The 16,325-nt window shown below is 35.4% G+C and overlaps 1 protein-coding gene across 10 annotated transcripts in view; it reads left to right on the top strand.

Moving 5' to 3' along the window:
• DMD (dystrophin) overlaps positions 1-16,325 on the top strand; it is a 1,160,159-nt gene that overhangs the window by 343,749 nt on the left and 800,085 nt on the right. For 9 of the 10 annotated variants that reach the window (XM_055801176.1, XM_055801179.1, XM_055801178.1 and 6 more), the window contains exons 8-9: positions 75-256; positions 1,235-1,357. In XM_055801176.1, the coding sequence (XP_055657151.1) occupies positions 75-256; positions 1,235-1,357 (305 nt within the window). The remainder of the gene's footprint in view (positions 1-74; positions 257-1,234; positions 1,358-16,325) is intronic. The other variant, XM_055801181.1, reaches the window with a different exon arrangement.

Below are 16,325 nucleotides of genomic sequence, written 5' to 3'. Positions count from 1 at the left end.
TCCCATGAAGATGATTGGTTATTTCTCATGTCTAATGTGGAAACTGAAATGTTGCATGTTAATTTGCCTTCCAGACGTTGCAACTGCCTGTCCAGATAAGAAGTCGATCTTAATGTACGTGACTTCTCTCTTCCAAGTTCTGCCCCAGCAAGTCACCATGGAAGCCATCAGGGAGGTGGAGATGTTGCCACGACACTCAAGGGTCACTAGAGAAGAGCACATACAAGTACATCATCAACAGCGTTTTTCACAAGAAGTGAGTTGTTTCACTTTTGTGCTTTCATCTTGCTGCTCTGAAGTAGATGTTTCCCTTATCTACCCCGTAAGTTTGATGTTAAATGGCCAATGGAAGGCAAAAAAAACCCCACAGGCATAATGGACAAAGTCTTTTCACCACAGGCAAGTCAAATGTACTTGTCTGCATGAACAGTACTTGCGTACTGCTTTTACCTTGCACTGGGCTGTTTTAAAAGTAACTATTCAGCAGCTAAGTGCGTGGCACTTCTTTTTTGCAGCACTGGGTGTTTTGAAGAACACAGAAACTGGTGGAGGTTCTGCTTTTAAACACAGATGTAGAATTTATTTTTTTACCTTTAATGGAGTATAACAGTTGGCATTTCTGCATATTCATGATAATTTTTTAATTTTTTAGCATTTTATTTACACTGACTTGTGTTTTAAAATCATCTGTTCTCAGCTCACAGTCTGCCTCTCAAAAAGCTCATGTAATACTTGGAATTAATTTATGCTTGCAATGTTAATTACGGTTTTGACTGAAATAATCAGACAGCTTCTGCTGAAGTCTTTAGTGGATTTTAGGCCTAGTGTACTTGTCTGAATTCAATCTGTATCTTGCTTTTGGGATGCTCAGTCTCTTGTAGAGTACTGAGTAGATGAGTATTGTCTCTGTTTATTCAGGATGTATTACACGATCACTTGGTTTTGAGCCTTTTCTTGTAAATCATAAAGTACCTTCAATTTACATTGGTGTTCTGCCATTATTGATTCCTGACCGCTTGTTGCTTTTGGAAAGGATGTCCAATTAAGTGAGAGCATTCCTTAATATCATCTTATTTTTGACTGTTGAGTACCAACACTGTCCTTGAATAATATAAGTGATGATGACATTCCTACTTCTTTTTCTTCAGCTGCTCTTAAAATCATTACTTTACTTCTATAATCCATAACCTTATCCATATGTCTGTTCTTTCCACCTCTAATTTCTTCTTTGTAGATCACAGTCAGTGTACCCCAGGGACCTTCACCACCTTCTAAACCACGGTTCAAAAGTTACACATATGCACAAGCTGTGTATGTTACGTCCCCTGACCAAAAAAGGAGGCAGGCTCCTCCACAGGTCTGTTAATATTATGATTTGTTTTAAAAACTGTTTTATTAAGCTTGTGCTTGGAGTGAAAGAGTTTGTGCATTTTGCTTATACCTGATTTTGATTACCTACTTTTTCCAGCGTTTTTTTTAGCATCTGTCAAGTGGTTACTTATTACTGTGTGTTTCAGCATGGTTGGCGGTAGGTGTTATGCTGATTGTTAGGGATGAACAGCATTCAAAAAGTGTCGTTTGAAGGGAAACTGCTTCCTTGTAAAAGTGATTTTCAAAAATACTACATATATCACTTTAAAAGACTATTAGAAAGACAAATAATTAAAAAACCTGTATTTGGCATCTAATTATTATATTTCTGTCTGTTTTGATTATAGAAAAAAAGAGAACCATTAGATTTCTTTTGCTTTTCCTCACCTTCATATCTATTTAAAAAAAAATAGTAGGTAATAACTTCTCTTAGAAAGCTACTGTAGCTGGAAAGAAGAGAGAGGAAACATTAAATTTAATATTATTTATGTGACCTGGATTATTAGATTATAACAGCTGGTCATTTTATCACAAGTGACAGCATGTCAACATTCAGTGTTTGAGGCTTTTTGACTTTTAAATAGCTGCAGTAGTTCAATAAAATTTGCTTCAAGCAATCCATATAATGAAGATTTCAGTAGTTAAAATTTTTGACAGCTGTGTAAGCCAAAGGTCACACTGTGCAATGCAACATGCTTTCCTTTCATTACTTTGGGGGAAAGGATCTGCATGTATTCGACACTACAGTATGAGTTCACTTGTGCAGACTTAACTGTATCTAATCTCTAAAAATATATTGCAAAATCACACTTGATTTCCACACTGCATTTCCAAATCTACTCTTCAAGTGACAGGTATTTGACTGGATAAAGAGTTCCTTTAAATACTCCAGGAAAGAAATCCGTTGCACATAAGCATGAGCCCCTGCTACATTTTTCTAACATCAAATGACTTGCAGTGATGATTAATACAGCTTTTAAACAAGATGTTTAAAAAGGGTAGAATTTATTTGTTCTACTTAGATACTATATTGATAATGAAGAAGAATGAAGAGTCATGATATAGCTTTTTTTTTTCTTGAACTACTGTTACTGTAATCGATTGTAGGTTTTGTCAACACCCCTCCATCAAGTGTAATGTACATGTAGATGTTAAAATGTACTAAGAAAATATTGTTCTATTATTCAGTCTTCATATTGCATTCCAGTTTTCAGATCTCACCTTCCTGAATTTGGAAGCTTTGTCTATTACACTTATGCAATAACAACTACTATAATATTCTAATTCTGCTGATTTGGCAGAATCTGAAGGCCTAACTGAAATTGGGTCCTATTGTGCTACAGCCACAAAAAATATTAACAAATGAAAAGCATTTCCTTAGAAATCCTGAGTGAAAATCACCAATCACAGTCTCATTATAATCAAGATAAACTTGTATTGCAAATGGTACCAATTTGTATCTCATCTACAGGATAGGCAGCCCATCTGCAAGAAGGGCTTGAAGGAGGATCTGGGGAACTATAGGCCTGTCAGCCTGACCTCGGTGCTGGGGAAGGTTATGGAGCAGGTCATCCTGAGTGCCATCATGTGGCACATGCAAGGACAGCCAGGGGAACAGGCCCAGCCAGCAGGGTTTTAGGAAAGGCAGGTCCTACTTGACAAACCTCATCTCCTTCTATGACAAGGTGACCCACCTAGTGGATGAGGGAAAGGTTGTGGATGTTGTCTACCTGTTAACTTAGTAAAGCCTTTGGCAGTATCTCCCACAGCATGCTCCTGGAGAAAGTGGCTGCTTATGGCTTGGAAGGGTGTACTCTGTGCTGGATTTAGATCTGGCTGGATGGCCAAGCCCAAGAGTGGTGGTGAAAGTAGCTAAATCCAGTTGGTGGCAGGTCACATGTGGTGTTTCCTAGGACTCAGTATTGGGGCCAGTCCTGTTTAATACCTTTACTGACTATCTGGATGAGGGGATTGAGTTCACCCTTGGTAAGTTTGCAGACAACACCAAGTTGGGGGCAGTGTCCATCTGCTTGAGAGTAGGAAGACTCTACAGAGGGATGTGGACAGGATGGACCAATGGGCTGAGGGCAACTGTATGAGGTTGAACAAGGAGACGTGCTGGGTCCCGCACTTGGTTCACAACCACCCCATGCAACGCTACAGGTTTGGGGATGAGTGGCTGGAAAGCTGCCCAGCAGAAAAGGACTTGAGGGTGCTGACTGCCACCTGAATACAAGCTGACAGTGTTCCCAGGTGGCCAAGGCAGCCAATAGCATCCTGGCTTCCAACTGAAACAGTGTAGCCAGCAGGACAATGGAAATGTGTGTCCCCCTGTACTTGGCACTGGTGAGGCTGCACCTCAAATACTGTGTTAAGTTTTGGACTCTTCACTTTGGGACAGAGGTAGAGGTGGTGGAGTGTGTCCAGACAAGGTCAATGAGGCTGGTGAAGGGTGTAGAGCTCAAGTCTCATGAGGAGTAGCTGAGGGAGCTGGGGTTGTTTAGCCTGTAGAAAAGGAGGCTCGGGGGGGGGGTGGGGGTGGATCTTATTGCTCTGTACAACTACCTGAAAGGAGGTTGTAGTGAGGTGGTTGTGAGTCTCTTCTCCCTTCTATATAGCAACAGGACAAGAGGAAATGGCCTTAAGTAACACCAGTGGTGGTTTGGATTCGATGTTAGGAAAAAATTCTTCACTGAAAGGGTAGTGAAGCATTGGAACAGGCTGCTCAGGGGAGGTGGGGGAGTCTCCATCCCTGAAAGTATTTAAAAAACGCTTGGATGCGGTGCTTAGGGACATTGTTTAGTGGTGGATTTGGCAGTCCTCGGTTAACGGTTGGACCTGATGATCTTAAAGGTCTTTTCCAACCTAAATGATTCTATGATTCTATGAATATGGCAACTCAATATATGCATATCTTAATCAGTGGTAATGATGGTTTTGCCTCTAACCATGTATTTCTTGACGAATAGTCATCATCTATATATTAGAACAAATTTATAATCCTGATAAAATAGTGGTTGGTAATTTTTTTTCTAAATAGTTGAGGCTGATACACCTTAATAATCCCATTATTTTAATTAATTCAAATAAATATTATTTCCTTTTCAATTATCAGTAGCCTTCCAATTTTCTACCACCTATAGTATGATTTTTGGATGCCATGATTGGTATTGCAACGGCCAAGTTGGATTTTCAATAAATTCTCCTTCTTTAGGTGACTGCATTAAAGAAACCAAGATGAAGTAAACTTTTTTCATCGGATTTTGTAAAGTTTAATAAACTTTCTCTGATTCCCCCCTAGTTATCAAAGAAAAATGCCAGTAGATTTTTACTGTGGTCTGCCAGTTTCAACGGTATATTGGGTGCTCTCATTGAGAAGCAAGGTTTTCACCAAGTATGTTGGTCTTCTGTTGAAATGTACAAGTAATTTTTTTCTTTTAAGATCTCTGCAAACTTTCACCTTACAGGACGTGAATATTACAGTTTCCTCAAGAGAATCAAAGAAAGAATGTAGCAACTATCAACAAAACGTCTTTCATCTTCTAGAGGTTCTAGCTACTGAGATTGAGCTCAAATGTCATAGTGTTTAATTGGGTGATTTTTTTAAAGTTCTGCATTTGTAAAAATGGTGCAATAGGTTTTGTAGTCTGAGCATGAGCCAACTGGAATGCAGAAGAAAAATAAATTAAATGCAACTCCTTTCCAAAGATTTTGAATGGTATCCTGCAAATTTGACCATATATGCCATACATTTACTGCATATGTCAGTTGTCAGAAATTGTATAAATAAAATGAGCTATGAATCTCTGAGCTCCATATGGGCAAGAAGCAATAACATTTCCTCTTACACCATCATCTGTCAAAGTCCTTTCCCTTCTATCTTCTACCCTTGTCTATTCTTCTATGTCACATTTCATTTTCCCCATCCTCACATTTCCTAAGACCTTTACAAGCTGTGCATCTTTAAATTCACCCTTCCTTTCTGAATTTTTATTCTATTTGTCACTCAAAAGTATACTTGCGAGCCCTAATATTTTAGTTGCACGATTTTTGGCCAGACAAGTTTTGCTTTGCTTAACTGTGACACATCTGAGATTCAAAGAAAATCACAGTTCTGCCAACCTGTTGACTTTGGTGCCTTCTTGTCGTTTGATCTGTGCTTGATCACTTCTGGTTGAAGTAGTTACCCTTTTTAACTGCTATTGTCAACATGAATGGCAGTTGTGCTAATGCTCAGGAAAAGGTTTCCTCAATAGTTTGATAAAATTTTCGTTCATAACTTCAGATAGCATTACTTCATTCTAAAACTTAGTCTATTAACTATTTTTCCTACTGATTAATGTATTTAGACTTGACATTAGTAAAGTAAGACAGCAAAGATAAGATTTTCTACTTCATATGTTAGTCTAACCATATTTTCAGGCCTCCAGCTGAGAATTATCAATAACACCAGAAAAAAACCCACCAAAACCAAAACAAAACCCAAAGAAATACTTCAATGCTGATATAGTGGCAGCAGCACATTTTGTTCACATGCTCATGAATAGGACAGAAAGTTTGCTCCAGAGCCGCCTCTTTCTAAATGGTTTTGCTGACCCTCATCACTGACAGAAGCTTCCTTGACCCCAGTAGCTTCATCTCAGATTTCTGTGCCTAATTTTCTACACAATGTCAGAGGAGGCATTTATTTTAACATACAGTAGATTTCAGAAGATTACCTGAAGTGTTGGTTAAATGTATATGAATATGATGAAAATAATAAGGATTGCATTTTCTAGATAGAACTACCTCTGGTGTTATTTGCACTACTTTTGTATGACTTAACTGAATTTCCTATCCTGTGTAATGCCATCCCATGGTTGAATTTTATTTAGCTAAGGTAAAACTGAAAAGCGTTTTTAAATATGATAGCTTCAAAAAATGTGTATAGATACGCATTGCACCCTTGAAATGCCTGTGCCCCAGCATAGCTGTAATTTTGAGGAATTAGGTTAATGATTTACTCTGTTAGATACTGGTAAGATTTCTGTGGATGTACCCTCAGGATGTACCCTTTGTACCCTCAGGTGTATATAATACTCTTAATGGTAAAATCTAAAGTATTTTTGGAGCATGGCAAATATTTCTCTACTTGAAATGCAAAAGTTGGGTTTTGAGAAGTGGATGAAGAGAGTGAAGTGCCCCACACACAGCGTATCAGTGGGAGGTTCCGTTTCCTGATTGGCCTTTTGCCCAGATCATTACACTGTGAGAAAGGGGATAATCATGGGGTTTTTCCCCTACATTTATAACAATAGCATTAGAGTATATTTTCAGGGTCTGTAGGAAATGCCATGGATTCTTTGTCGGTTCACATTTGTACAACAGGCAGGTCTGCATTTTTGCCTGAAGTAGTGACCTTTGAAAAGGCCAGATTGCTTATCTCTACTGATTATTAAAGTGCTGGTTTCTTTCTTCCCCCCAGTGATTTTGATGCAGTATACACTGTGCACTGTAACGCTTGTGCAGAAGGCTCTCCTTCTAAGATATTGCAACATGTACTTAATGGTTTTGGTGTGCATGTACAGACTTCAAGTACAAGTGTACAGAGGAAGATACTAATGGATTCTCCATATTCATTCCAAACAGCAAAAACATTTGTCTCTGTATATACAGTAGTATTAAGGAATTTTGCTTTATAGGTTCCTGAGATTTAAAAGTATTCTAAGCAATATCATTAATATGGGTACATTAGCCTGAGCTGATGAGTGAGCTAAGGGGACAAGTAGGAAGAGATAATACCTTTTAAATGAACAATACATTTGGGGTGGGGGGAAACACTTTTTTAGGTGTTCAGACCTTTTTCAGAAATTCCAGTTATGAAAGCCCAATAAAACATAGCAAAAATAAGAACATCAAAAATATAAAAATGGTGTGAAACAATATGGTGTTTTGAACTTATCCACGCTCTTTCTACAGAACACATTTGTTTTATTAGAAATTAGTTTAGCTCTAGCAAAGAAATAATACATATATTTTTGAGGGAATAAAACATTTTTAAAAATGCAAAAGGAAATTTTAGTTGCCTGATAGTGGTCATTAGAGTGGAAATGGTGGTTTAAATAAACTGAGGGTGATGTTGTAAGCCATCAAAATGTAAAAACTCCAAATATACTTTTTTAAAAGGGCAGAAAATGAAATTTTGCTTATGATGTTAAAAGTTCAAAGTTATTCATATAATAGGGTAATACTCTTACAGAATGAGTTCTGCAAAGTGTTTTGCAAATAATTTGGAAAATATAATGAAATAAAGTATGTTTATCTCCCAAGCATGAAAAACACATAAGAATAAAGATAATATTTCATGTGTCATTGTTCAAGAGAATGTAAACCTTAAAGCATAGGTTACATTAATGGAAGTGGAATTGGCACGTGTGTTTAGAGGAAGTCCAAACCACAAAAAGTGTAGACAGGTGAAACTATGATGTGCAAGTTTCTTGTTTGATAATTTATATAAGCAGTCTTCCAGTCTTCTATTTTTCTATCTTCTTTATTTCTACTATGATCTTTCACATCTGTTTCTCTCTTTGCTATTTAGCGTCCTAGCTAATGTAGCAATACATATGCAACTTCATCCAAAACTGCTTTTTCATCTTCATTTTTACAAAATGGCAATTAACTTACGTACTGTTTGTCTAGTACCTTGTGTCAGCTTCTGAGCTGCCATTTCTTAGATACTAGGTTTGATATTTCTTCAGTCTAAAAGTGTATGAAATAAATTTTCCTGCCTTTCTTTTTGAAGGAAAGGTCTTCTGTCTGTTAGTTTGAAATACTTTTCTTGTGCTTGTTTCAGTGAAGAAGGCATCTCAATTTCAGTTTTAAATTTTTTGTACAAATAAAGCAAATCTAATATTTTTTTATCTTCATTTTGTATTCTGATCCTTTGCTTCTGAAGTATTAAAAAATGAATTCCAAAAATAATTCTATTGTCTGTCAGAAACAAATAACCTAAAACAGAGAAGGGAGAGGGACAGCAGAGATAAGAAGCTCTAGAGATGTTCTTTCCTTTAAAAAACTAAAAACTCCAAACCCACATCATGCATACAGTGGTTGTGTGAGGAGCATCACATACATAGGGCAGCAGCTTGAGATGCAAGTAAAAGACTATCGGTGTGAAAACGGGAGGATGAGATGGAACAGGGGATCAACTGTTATGGGATTAACAGCAGAGTGTTAATGCAAGCGTGTGCATGCTCTGCTTCTATGTTGTTTGTGCCAAGATGTTATTCTATTCATTGTAGTCTGTTGGCTATTTTTCTCATACATTTAACATTCCATACACTTAACAAGTGAACTTCATTATTTAGATGTTATACACAGAAGGAGAGAGTGACATTTTCATTAATAATTTTGACCTTTTACATTATCTAAAGAAAAGAGCTTCCCCCCCCCCCGCCCCGTATAATAGCGTCATTACAGTGTGAGTGTGTTGAGTCTCTGCATGAAACCTGGCTAATTTAAAACATGTTTGGCTTCTGGTTTTTTTGTTTGGTTGGATTTAGTATTCATTAAAACTTCGCACTGGGATAATAATTTAATAAAGTTAGTAGCACTGTACTAATTTAGATTATCCTTTCTCAAGGCTGGGAAAGGGACTAGAAAATAGGTCTAGGCTGATAGTACATTGCCAGAACTCAGAAAGGGACTCCCCACTCCTTGCTTGGATGTCTTTTTGCTCTGGGGATCTGAATTGCTGCCTTTCCCTTTGAGTCAGTGGTAACTGATCTGCCCACTCCAGAAGCAATTGTAATTTGATAGCCATCTAGTAGTCATTACTTAATCAGGTGATTATTGTAGTTTTTCTCTACAAAAAAGCTGTATGTATCACAAGTGCATAAACTTGTTGTCGTCTTGAACAGTTCCTTTAAGTTTTCATTGGTACTGTTTTCATTATACAACTGCTCTGTTGATGCATTAAGACTTACACGGAGAAGACTATCAATGCTTAGCTTCTTTTCACCTTTAGAGTGGATTGTTTGCTATTCTGGATACAAACATTTCCTGGTTATATGCTTTAAAAAAGTGTACTAAGGTTTATGTCTCAAGTAGTCCCAGTGAACTGAATGACAAAATACTTTTTGCAATTTCAAAGCAGAAATACACTAAATATACTCCTAAGTGTAAGGGCTACACTTTGAGGTGTTTGCAGGCTTTCCATTTTGGCTACATTTATTTTGTCCTCTTAATTTCTGTCCTTTGACTCCAGTGTTTTAGTGTTGGTGACCTAATGCAATTAACTTGTAAGAGTGAACTAATGTAATGTGTGAGCTTTGGGCTTTTTCATATGGGACTAGTGGTCCATCTACCTTGATTAGCTAGAGAGAGCAATACTGCTGACATAAATATTTGAAGAATTTTTTTTTAGGTGGTGTTACTGTATACAACTCAGTCTCCTTGGAAATTTTAGTAGTGGTATATTGTATGAAGAGGAACTATTTAGTTTCAGTTACCTAAAGAGGCACACATTTATTAATTCAACTTAAAATACTTTCTCATTTCAGTGCTATAAAAGTTTGAAAGCAGAAGTAGAACATAACTTTTTAAAAGAAAAGAACCTTCTCTCTTAAAGCAAAAGTGATTTAAGAGACATGTCAGACTACATATCAATAGGCAGAAGTATATATGATAATTTCATAAAACAGGTTTTTACAGTTGGTAGTGTAATTTCCAAATGTTGAACTTATTATTTGTCTTAGTCTTAGGGTAAAGGCTTTAAGCTAATAAAATTCAATCCAATATAAACCAGTAAATATAAACAGTTTGGTTTGGGTTCATAAATGGAAAATATAAATTATTCAATTTTATGTTTTTCACTACCAGTGTTTAATAAAAAAATGGCTGATATTAATTGTTATATTCACAGAAAATAGGAGAGTGGAAATGTGTGCTATTTGTAAAAATCATTAGGGGAAATGCAATGGTCCTGTACTCAGTTTATACTCAGTTTACTTGGAGTAACTTTTTGAGTTTGAATTTGACAGTAGGATCAAGAAATAGAGATTCTGTAACATTGTGTTCCTTCTTAAAGGAATTGAAGTGTGAGAACAATAAATGACAAGATGCTTGCATAGGTTTTCCCACCTGAATTACATTTGCAAATACTGTGAGGAGTAAGAAATTAATTCCACTGTACAATTTATGATGTATGTTACTCCGGCCACTTTAGGTCATTATGCAATTTTCAGTGTGATTACCTTTTTAAAAACAATCTCTAATCTACATATAATTATCCATTCCTTTTCAGAACATTCAGTTTCCTTCCAATATCTGTGGTCTTAAAAAATTAGCTTCATTATTTCTCTGACCTCATTTATTCCTACTCACGTTCTTAATCACAATGCTCTTGTATCTTCTCGTTGTCACCAAGTAAATGCTTTCTCTGTTATGCTGTGCCTTGTTTTGCTACTCCTAGACCTTTCCTGGCTCTCCTGTCTGATTAAAATTCAGTCTCAAAATCGTTCTTTACTACTCTACAAAGCACTGATGGCTTTTAAACTGAGTTTTAACAACTCGTTCATGTTCAGCCTCCTAATTTTCCCAATTTTAACTTCTCTTTTCACTGTTCAGCCTTGTTTCTGGCTTTGTTCCCATTCTGTGAGCATATACTATGGCTACTGCAATGGATATGTGAAATTTTATGTCATTTTATTAAATATGTTATGGCATTTTATGAAATATGACTACATTCCTGTATATGGGGAAGTGCAATAATGGTTAGCAACATTTCACCTGTAAAGCACCTGTAATTTTTTTTCTGCCTCATGAAGGATGTCAGGCAAAAGTATCTAATGAAATATGTATAGATTCTGTTTCAACTCATTTGAAGAAGTTAAATAGTTAATTTAGTTCTAGGAGAATGTATCTAAAAAAATAATAATACAAAGAGCTCTGCAGTTCAGAATTAAGAAATTGGTTTTTGCTAGATCTCAACTGGAAAGGAGAAAAGTGGAAGATTAAAAGGAAGTGCTGAGGAAGAAAGACCAAATGTGGAGAAGGTTATGGCTACAAAACAGTACATTTATAATGTATTTTTTAAATTATAATTTTTGAGTTATTAGTGTCTGTTAAAGAATCTAGGAGCTACACATCAGTTGTACATTGTCTCTAAATTGAGAATTTAGAACCCTGTAACTCACTGTTCTTGAAGTATGCTTTCATCCCACCTCATTAGTAATTATATTTGAAAAGTGATTTTAATTACACAAATTCTCTCTTAACAGAACCTGAAGGTAAATTTGAGTCACATCACCACAAATGACCTCATTGCAGTTACATTTCGCTTAATAAACATATTTTATATTCTAGCCACTTAACTGATGCATTATTTAATATAAGCCTCAAACGTAAATATATGAGAGAATAATGGTCTTTAGTATATATTTGTATGAAGCTATTTTGGGTTGCCTTCTTCTTTTTGATTATCTTAAAATAAAAAAGGGGTTTAGTTTGTATCTGCAAGAGAAAAAATAATAGGATTCTACTAATTCATTATATATGCTACTTGTATATATTTACATATAAACTAGAAACATGTTACCTCTCAAATAGCACTTACGGTTCAGTATTTCTCTTGTAGGTCAGCAGCATTTTTCATACCAAAAATTTCAAAATAGCACATGCAAAAACATATAGCTGAAAAAAAAAAAAAAAATCTACAAAACAGACTGTTTGAAAGCTTCCTAAGGTGCCTGCATTACCCTAAAATGTTAGGTTTTGCATTTGAATTCACAGTGCAAGGTTTTACTCCACAGTTAATAATTGAAGTGACAGTTACAATATTCTGTTGCAATTACAAAAAGATGCAGTTATTTTTGTTGAAGGTAATGTCTTTTAATTATTTTTAAATTTTCTTCACATCTTCCTTTATTCTGTGTGTGTGTGTGTGTGTCAGATGACAATATAATTGTGAAATGCAGGAGGGAAAGGCAGCCAATAAATAGCTTAAACAAGAATAACTGATAGTTATCTATACATTTTACTTCTGTTTCCCATATCATGGGACTTTGCAGGCTGTCTTACAAATAGCCAAGTGAATGTTAAGGAATGGAGCATGAAAATATACTAATTTCTGCTTTCATACCCTCCAGATAAATTTCAGATCCTCTGTACTAAGTCTGTGTGACAACAGAATAGTTTAAATAAGTCAGAGCAAAGGGGTTTTCTTCCAGCATTTTATTCTGTTCCCTGCAGTGAAAATAATGGATACACAGGAACAGGAAAAGAGGTATGACTGATTAAAAGTATTGACACATCCGTGTATTCTCACTTACCCTCCACTGATTCATGGCTCAGAAAATTCCTGAGCTGGAGATGGTGTCTTTATATTTAAAAGTCCTCAGTGGATTTTTATCCTTTTCTTCCATCCAGTTGTTTGTCTTTGTAAAAATTAAGCAAAGTTCTTTATATAATTTTCAGTATGTCCAGAAATAATTCTTGGTACTTCTTGTTCTTATTATCTACTGAAAATATTTGTAATATTTTCTATATTATTATCTAATTTATAAACCTGAGGCTGTGCATTCAGAAGAGGAGAAAAACCCTATTGTGAGATGGTTATCAACTTGTCTCATTTCCAAATTTTGACTTATTATTCAGAGCATGTAGCTACAAGCAAGGTAGTTATGCTACAAAATACCCAAAACCATTATATCACTTGAACCTCTTCTGCAACAGCTTTTTTGTTAGCTTTTAATTTTCAATTGAAAATATATTCTTTGAAGTGGCTTCTGCTGAAGGGGAGCCTCTTTAATAGAAGCTAAAATATATTTGGGGAAGGTTTATATGTAATCAGGATAAACCACATAAGAGCCAAGAATGGGATATTCAGCCTATTCAAGCAAATTTGACTATTTAAGATTTTAGATGACTTTGCAATACCACCTTTTTCTGATAATGCTTTCCAACTATAAGTAACAAATTACAATGTAATGTTGATTACTCTGAAATCTCCAGGACCTCAGCCTCAACTTCACAGACACTAATTAGTATGTCCTCTTATTGGTTCTTGTCTTAGAATCTTCATTTCTCAAAAGAAAGAGAGTCATATTATAGGTATAGCTCTTTATAGTTAACTGCTCTTGCTGTTGATGCTTTTGTAGGCATTTTGATATTGTACTGTGTGACTATTTCAAAAGAGTTTTGGAGTTAAGTATTCTTACTATAAAGACTAGATGGTCTTTAATAAAGATCCTGAAGAGAAAAATTATGGCTTAGTAGTCCAAAATAATAGCAGGAATGGTAGCTGGCTGTAATGATTAAAATAATTTGAAAAATTATCTTCATTTTCTTATGTTAAAAGACAGTATAGATTGTGATATATTTGAGGTTACGGCTTGGATTAAATTTAAAAAAATACGCTCTGAATTACTTGCTTTTGCTGGTTAAACCACAGAAAATAAAGCTAAATGCAATGCAGAATACAAGTCAATTAAGATCTATATTGTTTCAGTTCTACAAAGAAACTGTGTTAAAGTTTTGTGTTTGCAGGCGATTTCATCTTCTGGTCTTTATAGTGTAGGGCTTTTTACTCCCTGCGTACCTCTGTCACAGTTTGTTTGGTAAGTTAGATTTTGAACTGAGGAAGGAGACTTTAATGAAAGTGTTACTCTGGCATGAAAATCTATACATTTTCACAGGTCTATAGGTTCATTGCATACATGTGTCCAAAACCATTTAGTTTGTTTTAATGTGGCTTCTGTGCTCAAGCCCAGCAATATCTTTCATTTCATTCATCTTCTGAGGATGGAAAAAACAGCATTGTCACTTGGTGAATTTAATGGATTTTAGTTTTAGATTGTGAGCTGTATTAATATATATAAATAATTAGATTTAAATTCTATCTATTTTTATAGACATTCATTAGTGATACTTTTTCACCAGCAGCTCTGTTACAGCACAGGTATCTTTTGTGAGATATACTGAAAGGTGATCTCTTCTGTCAACAGCTTCAGCAACAGAAGCCTGGTTGATCATATTTGTTCAATCTGTTCAATCAATTAAAATGGCCTAAAGTGTCCTCACCTTTGTAAGAACTATCATAAATCATGGCAATTTGAAAAACAAAACAGGCTTACTTTTTTGTAGCTGATTTTGCTGGCCCATGATCAGCAATGTCCTGGACCCATTGTGTACATGGCTCACAGGCTGCAGATTGCTCTTCCAAGTAAACTAAACTGGAAACATAGTACTGTGCTTATAAATTATGCTTATAAATGAAGGATTGAAAGAATATGCAACCTGGAAAGTTTAATGGTATTTAATTGCTCTTTGTATACTTGATTTCATTTTTTACTTACATTTTTAAGCTCATGCTGTTGGATGCAGTTTCCATTTTCATTTATCAATATTACTGATTCTGTAACTGTAAAATAAACAAAATGTTATGTGTTAAAGCAATGACCTGATATATACTATGGGAATGTGTTTCCGTAATTTGTATTATATTTCCCTGATTGAGTTCAAATCAGTACAGTGCCCACTGGTAGAGCCTCTAGGGAACCCAGAAGGTTTGCTCCTTCTCATCTATGAGGTCTTTTGAAGTAGAGATTCTCTCACAATGATAAAGTCATATTAAAAAAAAAAACAAACAAACAACAAAAACAAAAACAAAAAACCAAAAAAAACCACCAAAAAAACCCCAAAACCAAACAAAAAACCCCAACCAACCTTTATGTACAAATTTTGCCTTTTCCACCCACTACTTCAAATCTATTACTGTCTTGCAACTAGATTAACCTATCAGAAAGTGAGTACAAAAATTTTTAGATGCTATAAAATTTCTACATTTCAGTCCTTTGTTATTGGTGATTTTAAATACCTTCTCAACTTCTGATTCTCTTTTGTTCTTTACCTGTGTAGCTTGGAATTATCTTTTTTTTAATTATTATTATTCATTTTCTTAGCTACAGTTGCTTTCACTTATATGTAACATCTTTTAACATTTGCCTCTTATTAAGCAAAGAAGCATGTAGCTGTGTAATAAGATGCTTCAGAAAAGCATGTACTCTAACTTGTTCCAAAGGAGAGCTCTCTACTGCACACAGCCTTGTAATACTGCCAGCTCATGAGACTGTGTGATTACTCTGCTTCACGTTCATAGAGTGCTTATAATGATACAACTTTTTGTAACTTCGCCAAAAGGTAATGCTTGTGAGAAAACATTGTAGATTGGGTGTGTTTACCTCATGTTGAATTAAAGACTTGAGACAAATCACTTAATTTGTTTCTGAAGACCAGATTAGGAAGCAATGAACTGTTTAGTTGGTATTGTAAAATAACCATCCATTTCTTGAAAAGCTCTCACACCTCCGTGTTCTTCAAGTGATCTTAAATTAGCCTAGGGGTAATTGTTATTTCAGGAAAGGGTTCAAATTTAACCAAGCTTTAAATCTCTGCAGAATCATAAATTTTCCAACCTTCAGAATATACTTAATTTTTAAAATCTAACACTATAGACACAGAGACCTATGAGACCTAAGAAGTGGAAGCTAGAACCAGCTGCCGAGAAAAATGGGTCTAACCTGAAGGGTTGGTGATGGTGAACAGAAAATGCTGGAACAAGGAATCTTTGAAGTATGTTGCTCAAAAATGCCACTTCAGAGGTAGTGATGGAGTTCAGAATTTGTACATTTATGTTTTGGGTTGACGTTGACTACCTCCCAAATGAAATTGAGCATTTTATGTAGCATTTCCAAGGGATGGAATCACTTCTATGAACATTTACTTAAGAAAAATAGTTTAAAAAATAAATCCATGGAAATCACAGACACAAAACAGGTTTGCCCTCCATTAAAAGAGTATTATTAAGGTTAACTGCTTACAAGCAGAGAAAAAGTACAATTCGGGTTGCATGGGTTATTGTAAATTCAGTCCTATGTAGGTGTGTTATGATAGAGCTTTTATTTACAGCATTGATG

This window comes from Falco peregrinus, chromosome 4 (assembly GCF_023634155.1).
Source record: "Falco peregrinus isolate bFalPer1 chromosome 4, bFalPer1.pri, whole genome shotgun sequence".
NCBI classification, from domain to species: domain Eukaryota; kingdom Metazoa; phylum Chordata; class Aves; order Falconiformes; family Falconidae; genus Falco; species Falco peregrinus.
The sequence above is the reverse complement of the archived record's forward strand: the minus strand, read 5'-3'. Positions and strand labels throughout refer to the sequence as shown.